Source organism: Filicampus tigris, chromosome 3 (assembly GCF_054856515.1).
Source record: "Filicampus tigris isolate MCC_2025a chromosome 3, RoL_Ftig_1.0, whole genome shotgun sequence".
NCBI lineage: Eukaryota > Metazoa > Chordata > Actinopteri > Syngnathiformes > Syngnathidae > Filicampus > Filicampus tigris.
In genome coordinates, this window is record NC_141219.1 from 24,081,650 (window position 1) to 24,096,932 (window position 15,283).

At 41.3% G+C, this 15,283-nt stretch overlaps 1 protein-coding gene across 11 annotated transcripts in view; it reads right to left on the bottom strand.

Moving 5' to 3' along the window:
- myo9aa (myosin IXAa) overlaps positions 1–15,283 on the bottom strand; it is a 114,048-nt gene that overhangs the window by 46,185 nt on the left and 52,580 nt on the right. For all 11 annotated transcript variants that reach the window (XM_086026777.1, XM_086026782.1, XM_086026783.1 and 8 more), the window contains exons 3-5: positions 8,896–8,990; positions 8,746–8,808; positions 1,968–2,067 (exon numbers count right to left, since the gene is read on the bottom strand). In XM_086026777.1, the coding sequence (XP_085882903.1) occupies positions 1,968–2,067; positions 8,746–8,808; positions 8,896–8,990 (258 nt within the window). The remainder of the gene's footprint in view (positions 1–1,967; positions 2,068–8,745; positions 8,809–8,895; positions 8,991–15,283) is intronic.

A 15,283-nucleotide genomic window follows, 5' to 3' on the forward strand; every position in this document is an offset into this window, starting at 1 on the left:
TGCAGTTAAAAATCATGAGAAATGGTTGGACGTCACATACACGGACAGACTTTGACATACAGAGGAAGCACATGAAATAAAAGCCGATCAACACTGCTTTTAGAGCAAAAATAGCAGTATTTTTTTTTCCGAAGCCAACTATGAGTTTTTATGATTTATTTCTTTATCATTATGCAGTCGTGAGATGATGTATGAAAATAAACACTTGAAAATTGTTGGGTATTCACCGCCTCCCTTTGAAATGACAACACTAAGAAATGTAGCCTTACATTTAAAATCAAGCTTAGAATCAAGGAATTTGCTGCAAAAACAATAAAGCCATGACAGATTGGCAAGTGACGCATTTTCCCTCAACTTCATTAAAAATAGATTGCCATAAGTTAATTTTAAGGTTTTGAATCTTTTCCTCTGCTGGTTGCAGCCAAGTTGCAAAGGCTGATGTGTTTTTGCAAGATTCTCGTGAACTTGATGCGTTTATTGCTGTCATTGTCTATTTGGCCAGACTTTGGGGACACACTGTATTATTCCTGCAACCCCTATAATCGCCACTTGAAAAAGTTAACTTGGTAATACACTAATTAAGTCCACTATTTATACTCACAGCAACATGAGGCTATTAGCCAGACACTAATTGCGATTTGCAGTATTGTTGGATTCTATTTGGTACATTTTTGTCAACAACATCTTAATGTTAACATCAGTTCAAGTCAGTTATGTCTTAATATAAAAGCCTACTGTCGTCTCCTTTACTTGCAATACTCAATTACACAGACGATTAAGGCAAAGCCTTGTCTACATTTTTAGATTTTGTGCTCCAAGATCATGAAGACCAATTTTGTAATTATAATGATTCAAATTCTTGCCTGATAAAAACTACGGCAAAATAAGCAATCACTAGAAAACTCATAGTTTGCTAGGGCAACGCTTGCTGCAATACTTAGAGTCATTTAAAATCAGGACTAATGCATAAGGAAGGAAGGAAGGAAGATGCAAAGCAGCCACTTTGTCAGCCTGACAATGTCAGGGTCGAATGAAAACAGAGTTATGAATGTGGACAAACGAGTGCTAAGCCCGAGCGTGTTCATGTCATCTGAAAACAGGTTGCCTTCACTTTGCCGTCATGAGGCGGTTGTGAAATCTGCTCAAGAGTACGTATTTACACTTCACAGAAGAGAGAGAAGTGGAACAAGCAGCATCCAAAAGACAGGAAGATAGTGCAGTGGAGAGAGTGCAAGAATGTGGCAGAATTTATGTATGCACATGTGTTTGTGCGTGCAGTTCAGGGATGAGGCGGAATGAACGGAATTCCCTGCTCCTCTCAGCGTAGGCGTTAAGATTTCATTGGAGGGGAGGAAGTCGCCGTTAGTCATTGCGTGGCTGTCAAAGCTCTGAGGACGTGTTTGACACAACATCCACATTCCATAAGTGCGCCGTGTATGTGACTTTGCCTTTCTTTCATGCTCACAGTATTTGCAACCTGTTTCGCTGATGAGCCCAAGCACAAGTACCATTTGTTTGTCAGCGGTGGAGTAAGCATAAGGGTAGGTGTGTGTTTGTGTATGCGTGTGTGCGCGCGTGTGTGTGTGCGCATGCAAGTCAAATATGGACCAAAGTGTAAAGTGTTATGCATGTAAAACCACGACAATGAGTGACACACAGGAGAAAAAACAAACTAACAGGTGAATTGACTAGAACAGGTGGAGTCATTGTGTGTGTGCCTGCATTCATGTTTTTTTTTTTTTACCCGCTTTCCACCGACACTAACCCCAACAGACATACAGCACAAGTAAGCAAATTTAACTCTAAAAAAGGGCAAAAACAAACATAGCACTCCCAGACAAAACTACTGTTTTCTATCTACTGAACCTCAACCTTCATCAGAATACCCCCAAGGCAGGGACAATACTTGAGCTTCTACTGTTTCAAATGAACGCTTTACTTTACAGGATAGTAACAGTGAGTCCTACCTGACTGAGGTAATGGTATTCTTCAGGTTTCATGAGGTGAAAAGCAGTCTTTTCTTCTTCACTCGCTCCTGCCAGCAGGTAGTAAAACACATGGTAGTTTCTAGAGGACACAAGAGAGTAACCGTATTTATGTATTAGTCCAACGCAAAAACCAGGAATGGCATTTCCATCTGCAACAAAGGTCATAGTTATGTTTCCTTTCGAGACGCTTGGTAATGACCAAAACAGAAAAAAAAAATGCCATGTTTTTTTCAAAGACGGGGGAAAACAGGTTTATTTACATCAAAGGTAGAGATTGGCTTTAATGTTAAATATCAAAATCTTCAACTAAAACTGGTTGTAAAACTTTTTTTTGCAAGCAAGTATCAGCATGTTTATGATCGCACGTCACTCTAGATGTAGATTAGAAGATGATCGGAATTTAGTCAGCATTCTCCACACCAAGATTAAAATCAATCAACACAGGATGAAAGCCTATAAAAAGCTATTTTGGCATTTATTTTATTAACTAGTAAGACAATTCAGCACACTAGTAGAATGACAAGGGCACACAAGGCGCTTCTATTCCTATTTCTAAGGGCTGTCGCAAAGCTCAGTGTGCTCCACTGAACACTCTCGCAATGTGTGGGGGTTCTGCTACAAGATTGCACAAATGGCCGAGTCTCTGCCACTGGTTTTGCAGCAATTCAAATTTTAAATCACAGTTGCACGATGTGGTGACGTCGCAATTATAGCCCATCATCATGCAGAAAAGCTTTCACACAGGCGAAAATTCCATTTTTGGGTGTACCTGTGGATGAAATAAGTGAAGCTTGTGGTAAAAATGTACGCGAATGGCATATGTACCGCACTGGTTATATTCAAGTGAATGTAAGCGAGCCCCGCCTTTCAATACATCTCCGGTTTTTGTCTTTATTCTGACCCACATCCTCATTCTGTAGCATCCTGTGTCTTCCCTGGGGCGACAATAAAATTATAGGTTGTACACATTCAACCAACCAGCCAATGGATGTATTTACAGTTCAAAATCATTTTGTAAATGCAGTAAATATTGCATTTTTCAGCATAGCATATACATTTACAGTTCAAGACGAAGCAGCGACCCTCTTCCAGCATTCGCCCTTGTCAGTAAGATGTTCCACTTACAGTATAACTTGTAGGACAATTCTGTTATTAAGTTTGCGTTTCTATGTCAATCGAAAGCGCAGGGATAATGGATGGGACCTTAGATTCAATCACAGGAATGGAAATCGCTAGCCAGGAGTTCACTGTGGCTGAAAATGACGTGTGGCAAGCCAAACACTTCTCCAAGTTGCGGATGATGCAGAGTCGGTCCGAGTGCAAGACTAGAAAATTCAGGCCGGCTTCTGGCTGTGTTTGTTTTGTCTTTTAATGTGCACAAATAGAAAGTCGCAATAATAATAATATTTTTTTTTCCCAAATCTTACTTCACGCTTCTGTCATTAAAAATTCCATAAGAGCTTTCAATGAAGCAGTGTATTTAGTTATTTCATTTATTTTATTTAACTTTTTACCCAACTAATTGATGGAAGAATCGATAGGATAATCGAATCCAAAGAGATTTTTTGTGACAGTCCTTTCTTGATGAATGCCTAGTAGTTGGGCCGAGTCGTGTTACTAGCACAGTAGTACAAGCACAAGCAAGACACAGTCGTTTGACTAGTTTGCCCTCTTTGTTCTACTCGTGCGGTAAATTGTCTTCTTAGCAAGCACAACGTGCGTACATGAGCCTTAAAGTGGAAGTCAACACAAACATATTTTTTTCCAGAGTATATTCTATGCAGGCCGACTCAAACAAGGCATTCTGACTAATATTGCCTTAGTGGAATATAAGAAATCCATCCGTTTTTAGCCATCTCAGGTGGCGGCCATTTTGCCACTTCTGTCGACTGAAAATGACATTGAAGTGTCTCAGGGCTCAGATAATGACCAATCACAGCTCACCTGTTTTCTGAAGCTGAGCCATGATTGGCGTTATCTGAGCCCTGAGCATCTGGATGTCATTTTCAGTCGACAAGTGACAAAATGGCCGCCCCCTGAGATGGCTAAAAGTGGGTGCATTTTGCTGCTGAACTCATATCCCACAAACACAATATTAAACAGAATGCCTTGTTTTAACTAGTGGGCCTGTATAGAAGATATTCTGGAAAAAAATATGTTTGGGTTGACTTCCTGTTTAAGCTGAGAATCAAGGATCTTGAGGACCGTAAATGGGCAACGGTTATCCATAACAGCCACAATAGCGGGTGAAAAGGCTTACATAATGCCAGTCAGCATTGCTACTGTTACTGTTTGCATTTATACCAATGCGAATAGAACAATAAAAAAAAAAGGGAATAGAAAATTTGAATGTTGGTTATTGGTTTACAGCTACGGCATTAATTCGCTCTAACCATATAGCAAAGTAAAATTATTGACTATTTTTATGATTTTTAGCCTAAATGTTTGTGCCAAATGGTTTAAGCACACTATCAACACTTTCAACATTATTCAAGTGTCACTGGCTCTCTGATATTGAATTGTTACAGAAAACAGGATAGCAAGTGTTTCTCTCAGTCAGTATTAAGATATTATTCATGAGTATGTGCTCGGAAAGGTGCACTCGTGCTCTGACATCATGCAGTAGCAGCACAAAGGTTAGAGGTCATAAGCTGGTCGCAGAGGCTGCACATCCAAGGTCCTCCTCGAAAAAACATGTGCATACATTTTATGGGTCTGGAGTCAGCAATCCATCTCATTAAGGGGCGGCTCACATGGGGCCCACAATGAGCGCCCATGGTGAGGTTAACCCTCACTAAAACCTCCAGTCAGCAGGCCACCACATTAGTGTCAAGCTTTGCTTTGAACTGAATTTGCTCAATGAATCACACACTGGCCCACACAACAGTGTTACTTACGTAAACATTCAGACCCGAACACTTTTTGCCAAATTTAAAGCCAACATTTGTCATTTAAGACAAAAACAGGATGATATTTTATGCGCAATGTGCTTCAGTGACATAAAAGGTGTCACATAACATGGGTACAACGCATAAAAGTGCTGGAAATGCTAGAGTTTGATTTTGAGGTGCACCACACGTTTTTATAGCTCGGAAAAATATGATTTATTTATTTATTTATTTTCTATCTTCAGACAACGAGAGGAACCGTGAAGAACTCTAAAGTTTATCAACAGCTTTAGCACTTGGGCTAGTTAGCAGTAGGAACTATATCTTATTCCATTCAATTGCAGTTGTGTGCTTGCATAATTGGAAAAAAATACTAATTGCAAATTATTAAGTACCGTATTTAAGTACCTTCTTCTGACATCAAAAATTAGGGCTGGGCAATATGAAAAAAAACTATGACGTTATAGGCCATTTTATATCACAATAACAATAAACCACAATATATGTTCAGTTATTCTATAAAAAATTAGACTACAAACTTTGACTGCTTTCCTCTTCACACTTTATTTTGAAGTGACATTAAACAGACCCATAGAAAATTTAATCAGAAGCACAGTAGCCTACATATTTTTGCACAAATGTAGATATCACTCTAAATAAGAGGCATAAAAAAATTACGTTTCTGAGAAATTTATTGAAGAAAAAGAAAAAAATCAAAAGATGATCTCTACTGTAATGTTTATTTTAATTTATTGTGCAGATCTCAAAGGTAAAAATCAAAACTCAGGACTGTATTGAGATACAAGGCACATAAGTAATATTATAGGTCAGTATACCATCCATTCATCCATTTTCTGAATCGCTTATCCTCAATGTTAATGTATTGTACTTCTAATCTTGTTTTGTTCCCCAAACACCGGTCCGAGGGCCACTTAGTTCCGGGCCGCTGAGGGACAGCGGCAAAAGAAAAAAAAATTGTATTCATTTCTTTTTTTGCGGAGCATATCCATCAGCCCCAAAATACCCCCTACTGTGCCAATTACCTCCAAAGGGCAATATGAATAGGTCTCAGTGGTTACAAGATCAAATATTGTGGTATTACGGTGACCACCTGTGATCATGAGTGACCGATCAGACGCAGCATGCGTCACGTCACGAAATAATCGTCGCCCAGGTTGGAATTTGTCCGGGCGGCTGTCACACTACGACTGTTTAAAGTCAACAGGGGGTTGAGGGGACATTTTCCAAAAATTCCATTTTCTTCTCCTAATCCAAATAACATATCGCTCGTCGGGATTGAGGAAAAGACATCGCGACCCAAAGAACAGAAATAACACGACATTTCGTGACATTTCGTCAAGTCTCGTTTTGGTTAACAAAAATTAAGAGACATTTTAGCTTAGGTTTTGTTTTGTAACCCACATTTAGTCTCATTTTTATTCATCAACAATATGGTATTACAGATTTAATTATCTTTATTGTCACGTGACCAGCATTTTCAGTGTATCTCCCTCACGTGTTTAAAGTCTCATTGATGAAGATATTGTGGCCTAATTTTTGCTGTGGACAGCAACACTAGAGGTAAATCCTTAAAAACAGGCAACACAACAACCCTGTTGAATCATCTCAACAAGTAGTACAGCAAGTGATGATTTGGCAAGCATGATAATGCAAGAGGAGTTTGAACAGGATGCGTATCATTAGCAGCTTAGCTGCTAATAAATAGCCGTGCATTTACCGTACCAAAGCAGCAATCAATCGTGTCACCGTTCGCTACTGCATCAGCCCCCATGGAGGCTGTAATTACGGACTTAGGAGTGAAACCACAACGTGTTGTTTAGCCGCAGTAGTAGTCATCCAAGTTTCATTGCTGGCTAGCTGCTGTAGTAATAGCTATTTTTACTTATAGGTTTGTTGTTGTTAGTTCCAGAGGTGGGCATTCCGTCTGACCGATGGACCGGTCCGTCCATCCATCTATGACGGATTGACAGATGACAGACGGGTACCCAGGCTGCTGACAGAAAACGACAGACGGACCGGCAAGGTTTAGTATCATGCCCACCTCTGGTTAGTTCATTCTATCCCAAAGTAGTTCAATTCGCTCATTGCGTTCACCCACCTCATATTAATTTATTCCCATTGAATGTTAGTTTTGATTTTGAACAGTAGGTTTGTTATGTGTGGTGACTATGTACAGTATTATATTTCACTTCACTGTGTTGTTGTTCAGTCTGCCACCCGGTGGCAGTTGCATGACATAAGAATGGTAAGGGAAATATTTTGCCCATTAAATCAAGCTTCTTCTGTCTCTTGTTATTACTGGCAATTTACTGCAAGTGACAAATGACTACACACAACAGGAGAAAAGTGACACAAATCTTTTCATCTTTCAAACTGTATTGTGGTATAAGTGGTGAAAACCACAAAGTTTTTTTGTGGCAACTTCACATTTAAAGCAACCCTGCAGAACTTCCAGTTTTCATTGATTATGGCGGCACTATATGGACAAGAGTGGTGGTGTTTTGGCCGAAGTCAACTACATTTCCCATGAGCGCCAGCGCCGCTAGAGCATAGTGTCGTGAAATCCTGAGCTCTCGCTCGCTTGCAGTTGGATTGAATTGCGTTTCTGTTTCCAGTGGCTGTCTAGGATGAATGGTGAAGATGTACAGTCGTAGTGAATCTAAGTGTGTCTAAACGATATAATAATACCATGTTGAAAATGAAATGTTTGGTTTTGTACCGACGCCGGTCGGCTTCTCTTCCACCAGGCTAAGCAAGTTTTCTGGGGGAAACATCTTTCCACAGTAGTTTCCTATATATTTATATTCATATAACTGTGTATTTGCGGTTTGCAGTCATCACATTGGTTTTTTCTTCATACAGTCCTCTTGAGTTTGTTGCGTGGCTGGTTGTGTCAGTGTGGAACAGCGGACCATCAAGCTGATGGCTATTTATTGCTAGCACGCAAATTTCCGATAGCTAACGTTAGCATTAGCATTTGGATTTGAGCATGGAAAGCTATACTAGTCCAGCAGGAACAGAGCCAATCCGGTCAAGTCCCTCCTCGTCTTTTGAGTTCACGCCAGCGAATGAAAGTCGGGCCAATGTTGATCTTCAGACAAAACCTTTTGTTTCTTTGGTTGTTTTGCAACTTCTGCCCTGACACCAGTAATTGCGTAGACGTGAGAATCGACTACGGTCTTTGTAACCAATGGAGAATGGGGGGAAGTGACGTATGCCGTAAAGCAAGACAGCGCATTTGCCTTTTTTTTTTTTTGCCTCAAAGTTGCTTAGTGCCAGTAAAAGTGATACAGACCCCCTCAGTCCATGACAAGTGTACCATTCAAATTGTTGCAAGTCGATGTTTCATCAGAAGAAAATATTTTATTAAGGTCAAAAGCCTACCTAGTGTTGCTTTAATAATAATAATAATAATACATCAGATTTATACAGTGCTATTCTGGACACTCAAAGACGCTTCTCAACGGATGTATTATTCATGCGCTGACAAATTCACACTCTGGTGCTGGTAAACTATGTATTTCGCCACACCTGCCCTGGGGCAGGCTGACGGAATCGTGGCTGCCAGTATGCGCCTCCGGCCCCTCCGACCACCACTAAACATTCATACAAGGCCATACACGAGTGTGAGTGGCACTGGAGGCAAGTTGGGTGAAGGGTCTTGCCCAGGGACACAACGACACATGACGTAGACAGAGCGGGATTCAAACAGCCGACACTTTGAACAACCTGCTCTACCTCCTGAGCCACAGCCGCTCCACACGCATTACACAATGCACCACTGGAACTTCCTGTGACACATCCGTAAGATTTGAAATTGGGAATCTGCCTTTCTAAGAAGCACTCACCGCTCATTGTGCTCCTGATAGACCAGCCTTGACTTCTCCAAGAGGTACTTCTCCACATATGCTCTGAAACAATGATAAATATTCAATTATTTTTTTTCATAATTATCATCATCATCATAAGTAAAATGCACAATAATTCATGTTCCGTACCCTCTCACAGTTCCACTCTCCTGGTAGTTGACCTGGATGAATTTGCCAAAGCGGCTTGAGTTGTTATTGTGGGCTGTCTTCGCATTGCCAAATGCCTGGAGAGGAAACAGAGGGAGACATGGTGGTTAGAGCAAAACCTGCGTAGCACAAATATAGGGGCAGTTACAGGACAAGTAGATAAAGAGACACAGTGTAATATCTGATACATTGAATTTAGTGCCAGAGGTCAAGGGACATGTTTGAAGCAGAATGGACGTGTAAAGAACTCATTTGCGATTCAAGCATACATGGAGTGTTGAATTCGTGCCAAACATTGTTGAAATGCTGTCAGTCAGGATGGCGCAGAGCAGGCTTTTCCTCTTTCATAGTTTCAAACAGTGTCAGCCGGAGACAGATTAATAACATGGTTTTAGGGTCCAAAACAGAGAAAAACAAATTGGCAGTGCAAGCTTGGCCTTGCACGTCTGTTCCCAAAAAAAAAAAATAAAAAAAAATAAATAGATAAATAAAAAAAGATTAATGGGGTCCGTGTGGCCATGTGGAACATGAAGTGGTTGCGCTTTTGTAAGACGCAAGCGTATTTATTCCCTTTACCACTGTTTACGTTGTGTGGCTGCCTGCAGGGGAATTACTTTTTTTGCCCTAGATAAACCCTGCCGTTATTTGTAGCTTTGCCACGAGTAAACAAATTCTTCTGTGAATCACTAAGAGCTGCTCTCTGTCTGTAGAATGAGAATACATTCCTCCCTGACCCAACCCTTTACCAGTACCATGACCATGCTGTCTTACATGCAAACACACTCAAAGGTTAGAGTAACAGCATTTGAAGTTCCTAACAGCTAATTAAACAGCATCCAAAGTCCTACCACACACATAAAACAAAACCTCCCCAAGTTATTTGGGACTGAATTAGAAAACAACATACTGTTTACATTTAGCTATGCTGGCTGGTTTCCCACTTTAGTGCAATGCAAACAAAATAGCACTTTGGTGTCTAACTCCTGAACAAGTCAAGCCAACCTTGCAACGGGTTTTGTCTTCAGAGTGTAAGCATTAAAGAATCAGTGCGAGCGTGTTTACTGGTACTGGTGAATAACAAAACAGTGATAGCAGTAGTAGTAGCCCAAGAGACCACAATTGTCATATTACTCCATTAATTGAAGCAAGAATCAGGCAGGGAGTGTGTGGATGATAACAGCTGCATGTGATCTAGCATCATACAATGCTGTCTCTGTGTCAACTTTTAGAATCTTTTGTATTCTTCCCATTGTCGCACAATGACAGCTCTCTATTGAACTAACCAATGGACTTCCAAGTGTGACTCGCCACGCCCTGGTACAAAAACAAATAAAACAGGAGTAAAGGATTGTGAGTTGCTGTTCTTAATACCGCTGCAGTTTAAAAAGTTGGAAAAAATATATTTGTTAATGCAGGGTTGTTCCTGGCTCAGATTGAGGCAGAGGTGGTACCATCCAGAGTTCCAGACCACGCACCATGACAGGCATGTATTCTGTAAATTCAACTGACTCACTTTCTTTTACAGGGAACATACTTTAAGTTAAGAGTTCCAATAAGAATGACTATTATCATGTTAAAGCATTCATTTATTAACACGAGTTCCACATTTTTTAAAGTGTTGCCGCAAAGAGCCACATTATACATATGGACGCCCATAAACCTTTTTTTGTTGTTGTTGTTTTTTTTTGTGGGGTTGCCATTACATTCAACAAAAACTGTGTTAAAACGTCCTGTGTTGAGCATCATATTTTTGTTATGGTCATTTTTTTTCCCTACTGTTTTGAAAGAACTTGGTAGGCAACACTACTCAACGTTTTTTTCCCTCCATCTCATTTGCGTCAAAGTGCATGCGTGAGATCCACGTCCCTGGTACCTCGCTTGCCGAATGTCATTTGTTTAATTGCCGCGTTCGGACAGCCCTTTATCATACATGCAACAGCGTGCCCGTATTTGGAAGTGTTGACGTAGCAGCCGATCAGGAAGTAAAAAGTCAGTCTTTTCCTACTGATCACATTTTAAAAAATGAAAATCAAGAGGAGACAAGATATATCTTTCAGTGTTAGTACATTAAATGTACTTTATTTATGAAGGCTTCCTCCATTACCCTCATGCCGTGACTTGTAAATAAGTCCGCTGAAATAGCAGTAAATCACTTGCTAGCCCCTGTCCTATTGGAAACGCTTTCGGAAGTCACGACGGCGCCGCCGTAAAGTCGAATACATTTCAATCCAAGGGGATTTGCTGTTGTGGCAGACGTCCGAGTACGCGCAACGCTGCACAGCAATGCTCCATTCAGTGGTGCCGCCCCTCACCACATACACATGAATGGGGTTGAAATTGGCGCGCTGCAAGTTCAGAGCGAAAAGGGCTTTAAAACGCCACATGAAACCGGGCAAAGAGCCGCATGCAGGTTGGCCAGGCCCGACATAGCGCCTCCATTGTGGCGAACGCTGCAACTGTACTTAAAATACGTTGTTGACACAGAGGGACATCAATCGCGCTGTGTTGAGCAATAACAATCGCTCTGGCTGGAGGCGGCCGCCTCTCAATTTTGAATTTAGGAAAAAGCCTGTATTGATAATTCTAGGTCATTTTCAACTTTTGATAATTGGATGGGGAAACAAAATGTGCAGAAACATCTGAAATATTTTGCCTGGGAAAAAAATCAGGACTTCAGGCATTTATAGAATTTTTTGCCAACTGAAAGTTTTTGGCGGGGAAGATCCACCTTTCCATTCAAAGGGGACCAGAAGAATTTAGACACATTGGCCTCTCTGCTACATTCACATCCTGGCTCGCAAACACAGGATAACCGACTGCCACAGACTTGTCCTTCATGAACCTTCTCTGCCATCACTGGACTCGCAAGGCAAGGTGGAAAAATACATACAAAGCTGTCATAATAACCATAATCGCACACACACTCAGTCACTTCCCGTCAAATAAGTGGTCTAATGAAGGAAGAGTTCTGCTCACTTTCTGGCTGGTTCAGGATCTCCAGGTCAGACAAGGATAGACTTGAATTAGTCAGCGTCCTTATGCTAGGTCCAGCCAATTAAAAAAAAAAAAAACATGCAATATTCTCTGCATACGCACCACAAAGGGGTTTTTTCATAACACGTTTGGGGTTGATATCAGTGATGGGAAAGCAACTTGCATAGGTAATTTTTGGTGACAGCTGTATTTATCTTGTACCTGCACTTTGTACCATGGAGAGGGCAAACAAACGTGTGTATACTGTACTGTATGTATTTCTACTGTATATTTTGGGGCAGCCATGGCCAATATTGTCATCTGAAACCATAAGGAACCCAGTTCAAGTCATCAACTGGCAGGACATCCATCCATCCATCCATTATCCAATATCCAATCGGCTTATCCTCACAAGGGTCGCGGGGCGTGCTGGAGCCTATCCCAGCTGTCATCGGGTAGTAGGCGGGGGACACTCCAAATTGGATGCTAGCCAATCGCAGGGCACACAGAGGCAAACAAACATTCACACTCACAATCACACCTAGGGGCAAGAGTGTCCAATCAACCTACCATGCTTGTGTTTGGAATGTGGGAGGAAACCGGAGTACCTGGAGAAAACCGGAGCAGGCGCGGGGAGAACATGCAAACTCCACAAAGGAAGGCCGGGGCCGGGTTCGAACCCATGACCTCTGCGTTGTGAGGCAGACGTGCTAACCATTTGTGCACCGTGCCACCCACTGGCAGAACAATGTAGGCAAAAAAAGACCCATAAGGCATCAGCTTGACAGAGCTTGAGAGGCACTGCAACAGACCATCCATCCACCGGACCCACGGCTGTGATGTCCTTGAACAAGACCATGGGTCGGCAACCCGCGGCTCCGGAGCCGCATTCGGCTCTTTCATCCTTATGTTGCGGCTCTGCGTGGCTTGGGAAAATAAATTGTAAGTGTCCGATTGAAGTGCATGTTATTCGTCTCAAAAATGTGCATCATGTCTTCTTAGTAAGTCAATATTTTTGGCCACTTTCATATGTTGCCCTAGATTGGATACCTGTGTGATTTTTTTTTTTTTTTTTGCAATGCGACCGCAGTCTGAACCACCAGGTGGCATATGTGACGTCAGTCACGTGACAGTGACGTCATCCTCTAGCCAAAATGCGCTCCGAGTGGGCGGTGATAAAGTTCTTGGAGCGGAGTGATTGAATCTGCAAAGTTGTTTTGAGTAACAGTATTGACTTTAGATTTGACTTTAATTTAATCCCATTGAAACATGAAACATAAAGTTGACATTTATGGTGATAGTAGTAATTCATCCCCGGCTCTGATCGGCTCGTTTTTTACACGCGGTTATGACGTGCCGTCATCTTTAGTGACGTCCCGATGAAGCGAGATCGAAAAAGCCTCTGCCTCTGACCGAATCGCTGCACTGTCGAAATGCCCCGACACGCTGCACTACATTTACTTCCCTAAACACAACGTCGTGAGTGTCTCTTCTTCTGCGGATGCGGGTCACTTTAGGGGCGCAATTATGTTCACACAAGAAAAAACATTTATTATGCAATATGAATGCCTACGCACACACAAAAAGGATTTTTCTTAAAAAGATGGCAGCTTACAGTCCTGCGTAAAGATGAAAATGACTTCCCAGCCCGTATTGTGCGCAAAGGTTCAGAAATCCCATTACCCAGGTAAAATAAATATTCAGGCAGTTATTTTGCAAATATGTATTTTCATTGTTCAGTGAAATTGTGCTTTTTTCCACTCCAACTCTAAATTCACGCATTTTTGTTTGTAAGATGGATCATTTAAGATTAGCTTTTTAATTCATTTGAAAGAGACATTCAACTCTGCACTTTTTGGGGGGTAAAAATTCTAAATGTGTTCATTTAATAAATAAAATGTAATTTTCTGAAACATGGATGGACTGCATGCATTTCATAAGCACCACTATTTCTACATTTTACATGTCAAAAAGTGTTTGCGGCTCTTTCTTTTCCGTGGAAAACGGGTCGAAACGGCTCTTTGAGTGTAAAAGGTTGCCGACCCCTGAGCAAGACAAATACCCCAAACTGCTCCCCGGGCGCTTAAGTAGCCACCTGCTCCAATGTGTGGATTTGCTGTGTCCACAAATCTGATGGGTTAAATGCAGAGAAATAATTACATGTGTGTTCACAATATTGATTTTCCATCATTACTAGATTGCTCACTTTGTAAGGAACTATGGAAAAAAATAAACAGTCCAACTCCGAATCCAAAAGGCACTCACATCCTTTTCTATGATTACCTGTTTTTTTTGTTTGTTTTTGTTTTCACGATCCAAAAGAGTTATTATATCGTGTGTCACGTGCTTTCCTCAAAATACCTCAAGGATCAAGAACTATATAGCACACTTAACACCTATTTTAGGAGTATGTAGCACCTATTTGTTGTCTTACTGAATAATCTAATTTTGAGGGGGGAGGCCATGTCGCATGCGAGTGAGCCAGTCCTTGCGAGCACACACAAGGCTTCTATTTTCAGCACCGATTCATGACCAAGCAGCCAAATTGCACTTCGTCAATTAGCGTGCATGTCACAGCACAGATATCCCCTAACACAAATACACACTCACCCGCGCCGCGTCTGAAACTTCAAAGAGCAATCAAGTACAATGGAACCTCGACTTACAAACGCCCCTTTTTACGTACGATTCGAGTTACAACATTTCGTAGAAAAATTACCTCTATTTACGTGCTATTTTTGATATACGAACAGTCTTGGCATGGATGAGCGGACGGACTTACAGTATGTTGTGTTTTTTCTCGTGCTGCACAGTCATCACTGGCAATGTGCATAACACATTGCCGTAAGCTTAAAAACTACCGGTAGTTGCATCTCTCCACGGCTTCAGGCAGAAATGGAAAGTTGATGCATATGAAGGCCTGCGCATTCTTGATCATCCCGTGTTGACAGACAGGTACAATTTTTGACATACAAGTAAATAAGCAGCTTAACAGTCAGAATGGATCCTAAGAGTTCTGAAGCTGAGCCGTGATTGGTCGTTCATTTGTGATGTCATCTTCAGTCGACAGAATTGACAAAATGGCCGCCCCCTGAGATAGCTATAAACGGGTGGATTTTGCTGCTTAACTCATATTCGACAAACGCAATATTAATCAGAATGCTGTGTTTCGACTAGTGGGCCTGCATAGAACATACTCTTGAAAAAAATAAGTTTCGGTTGACTTCCCCTTTAAGGTTGGACACAACCCTTTACGGGATTGGTTGAACTCAGATTTGTACTTCAAAATAAATGTTCTGAAAGAACATAATTCCGGTGTGAAACTGTCAGAATGTAATTTTATACTTTCCACTCGTGTTTATTCAGCTGTATTTAATGTCATGCTACAGTTTCAAGG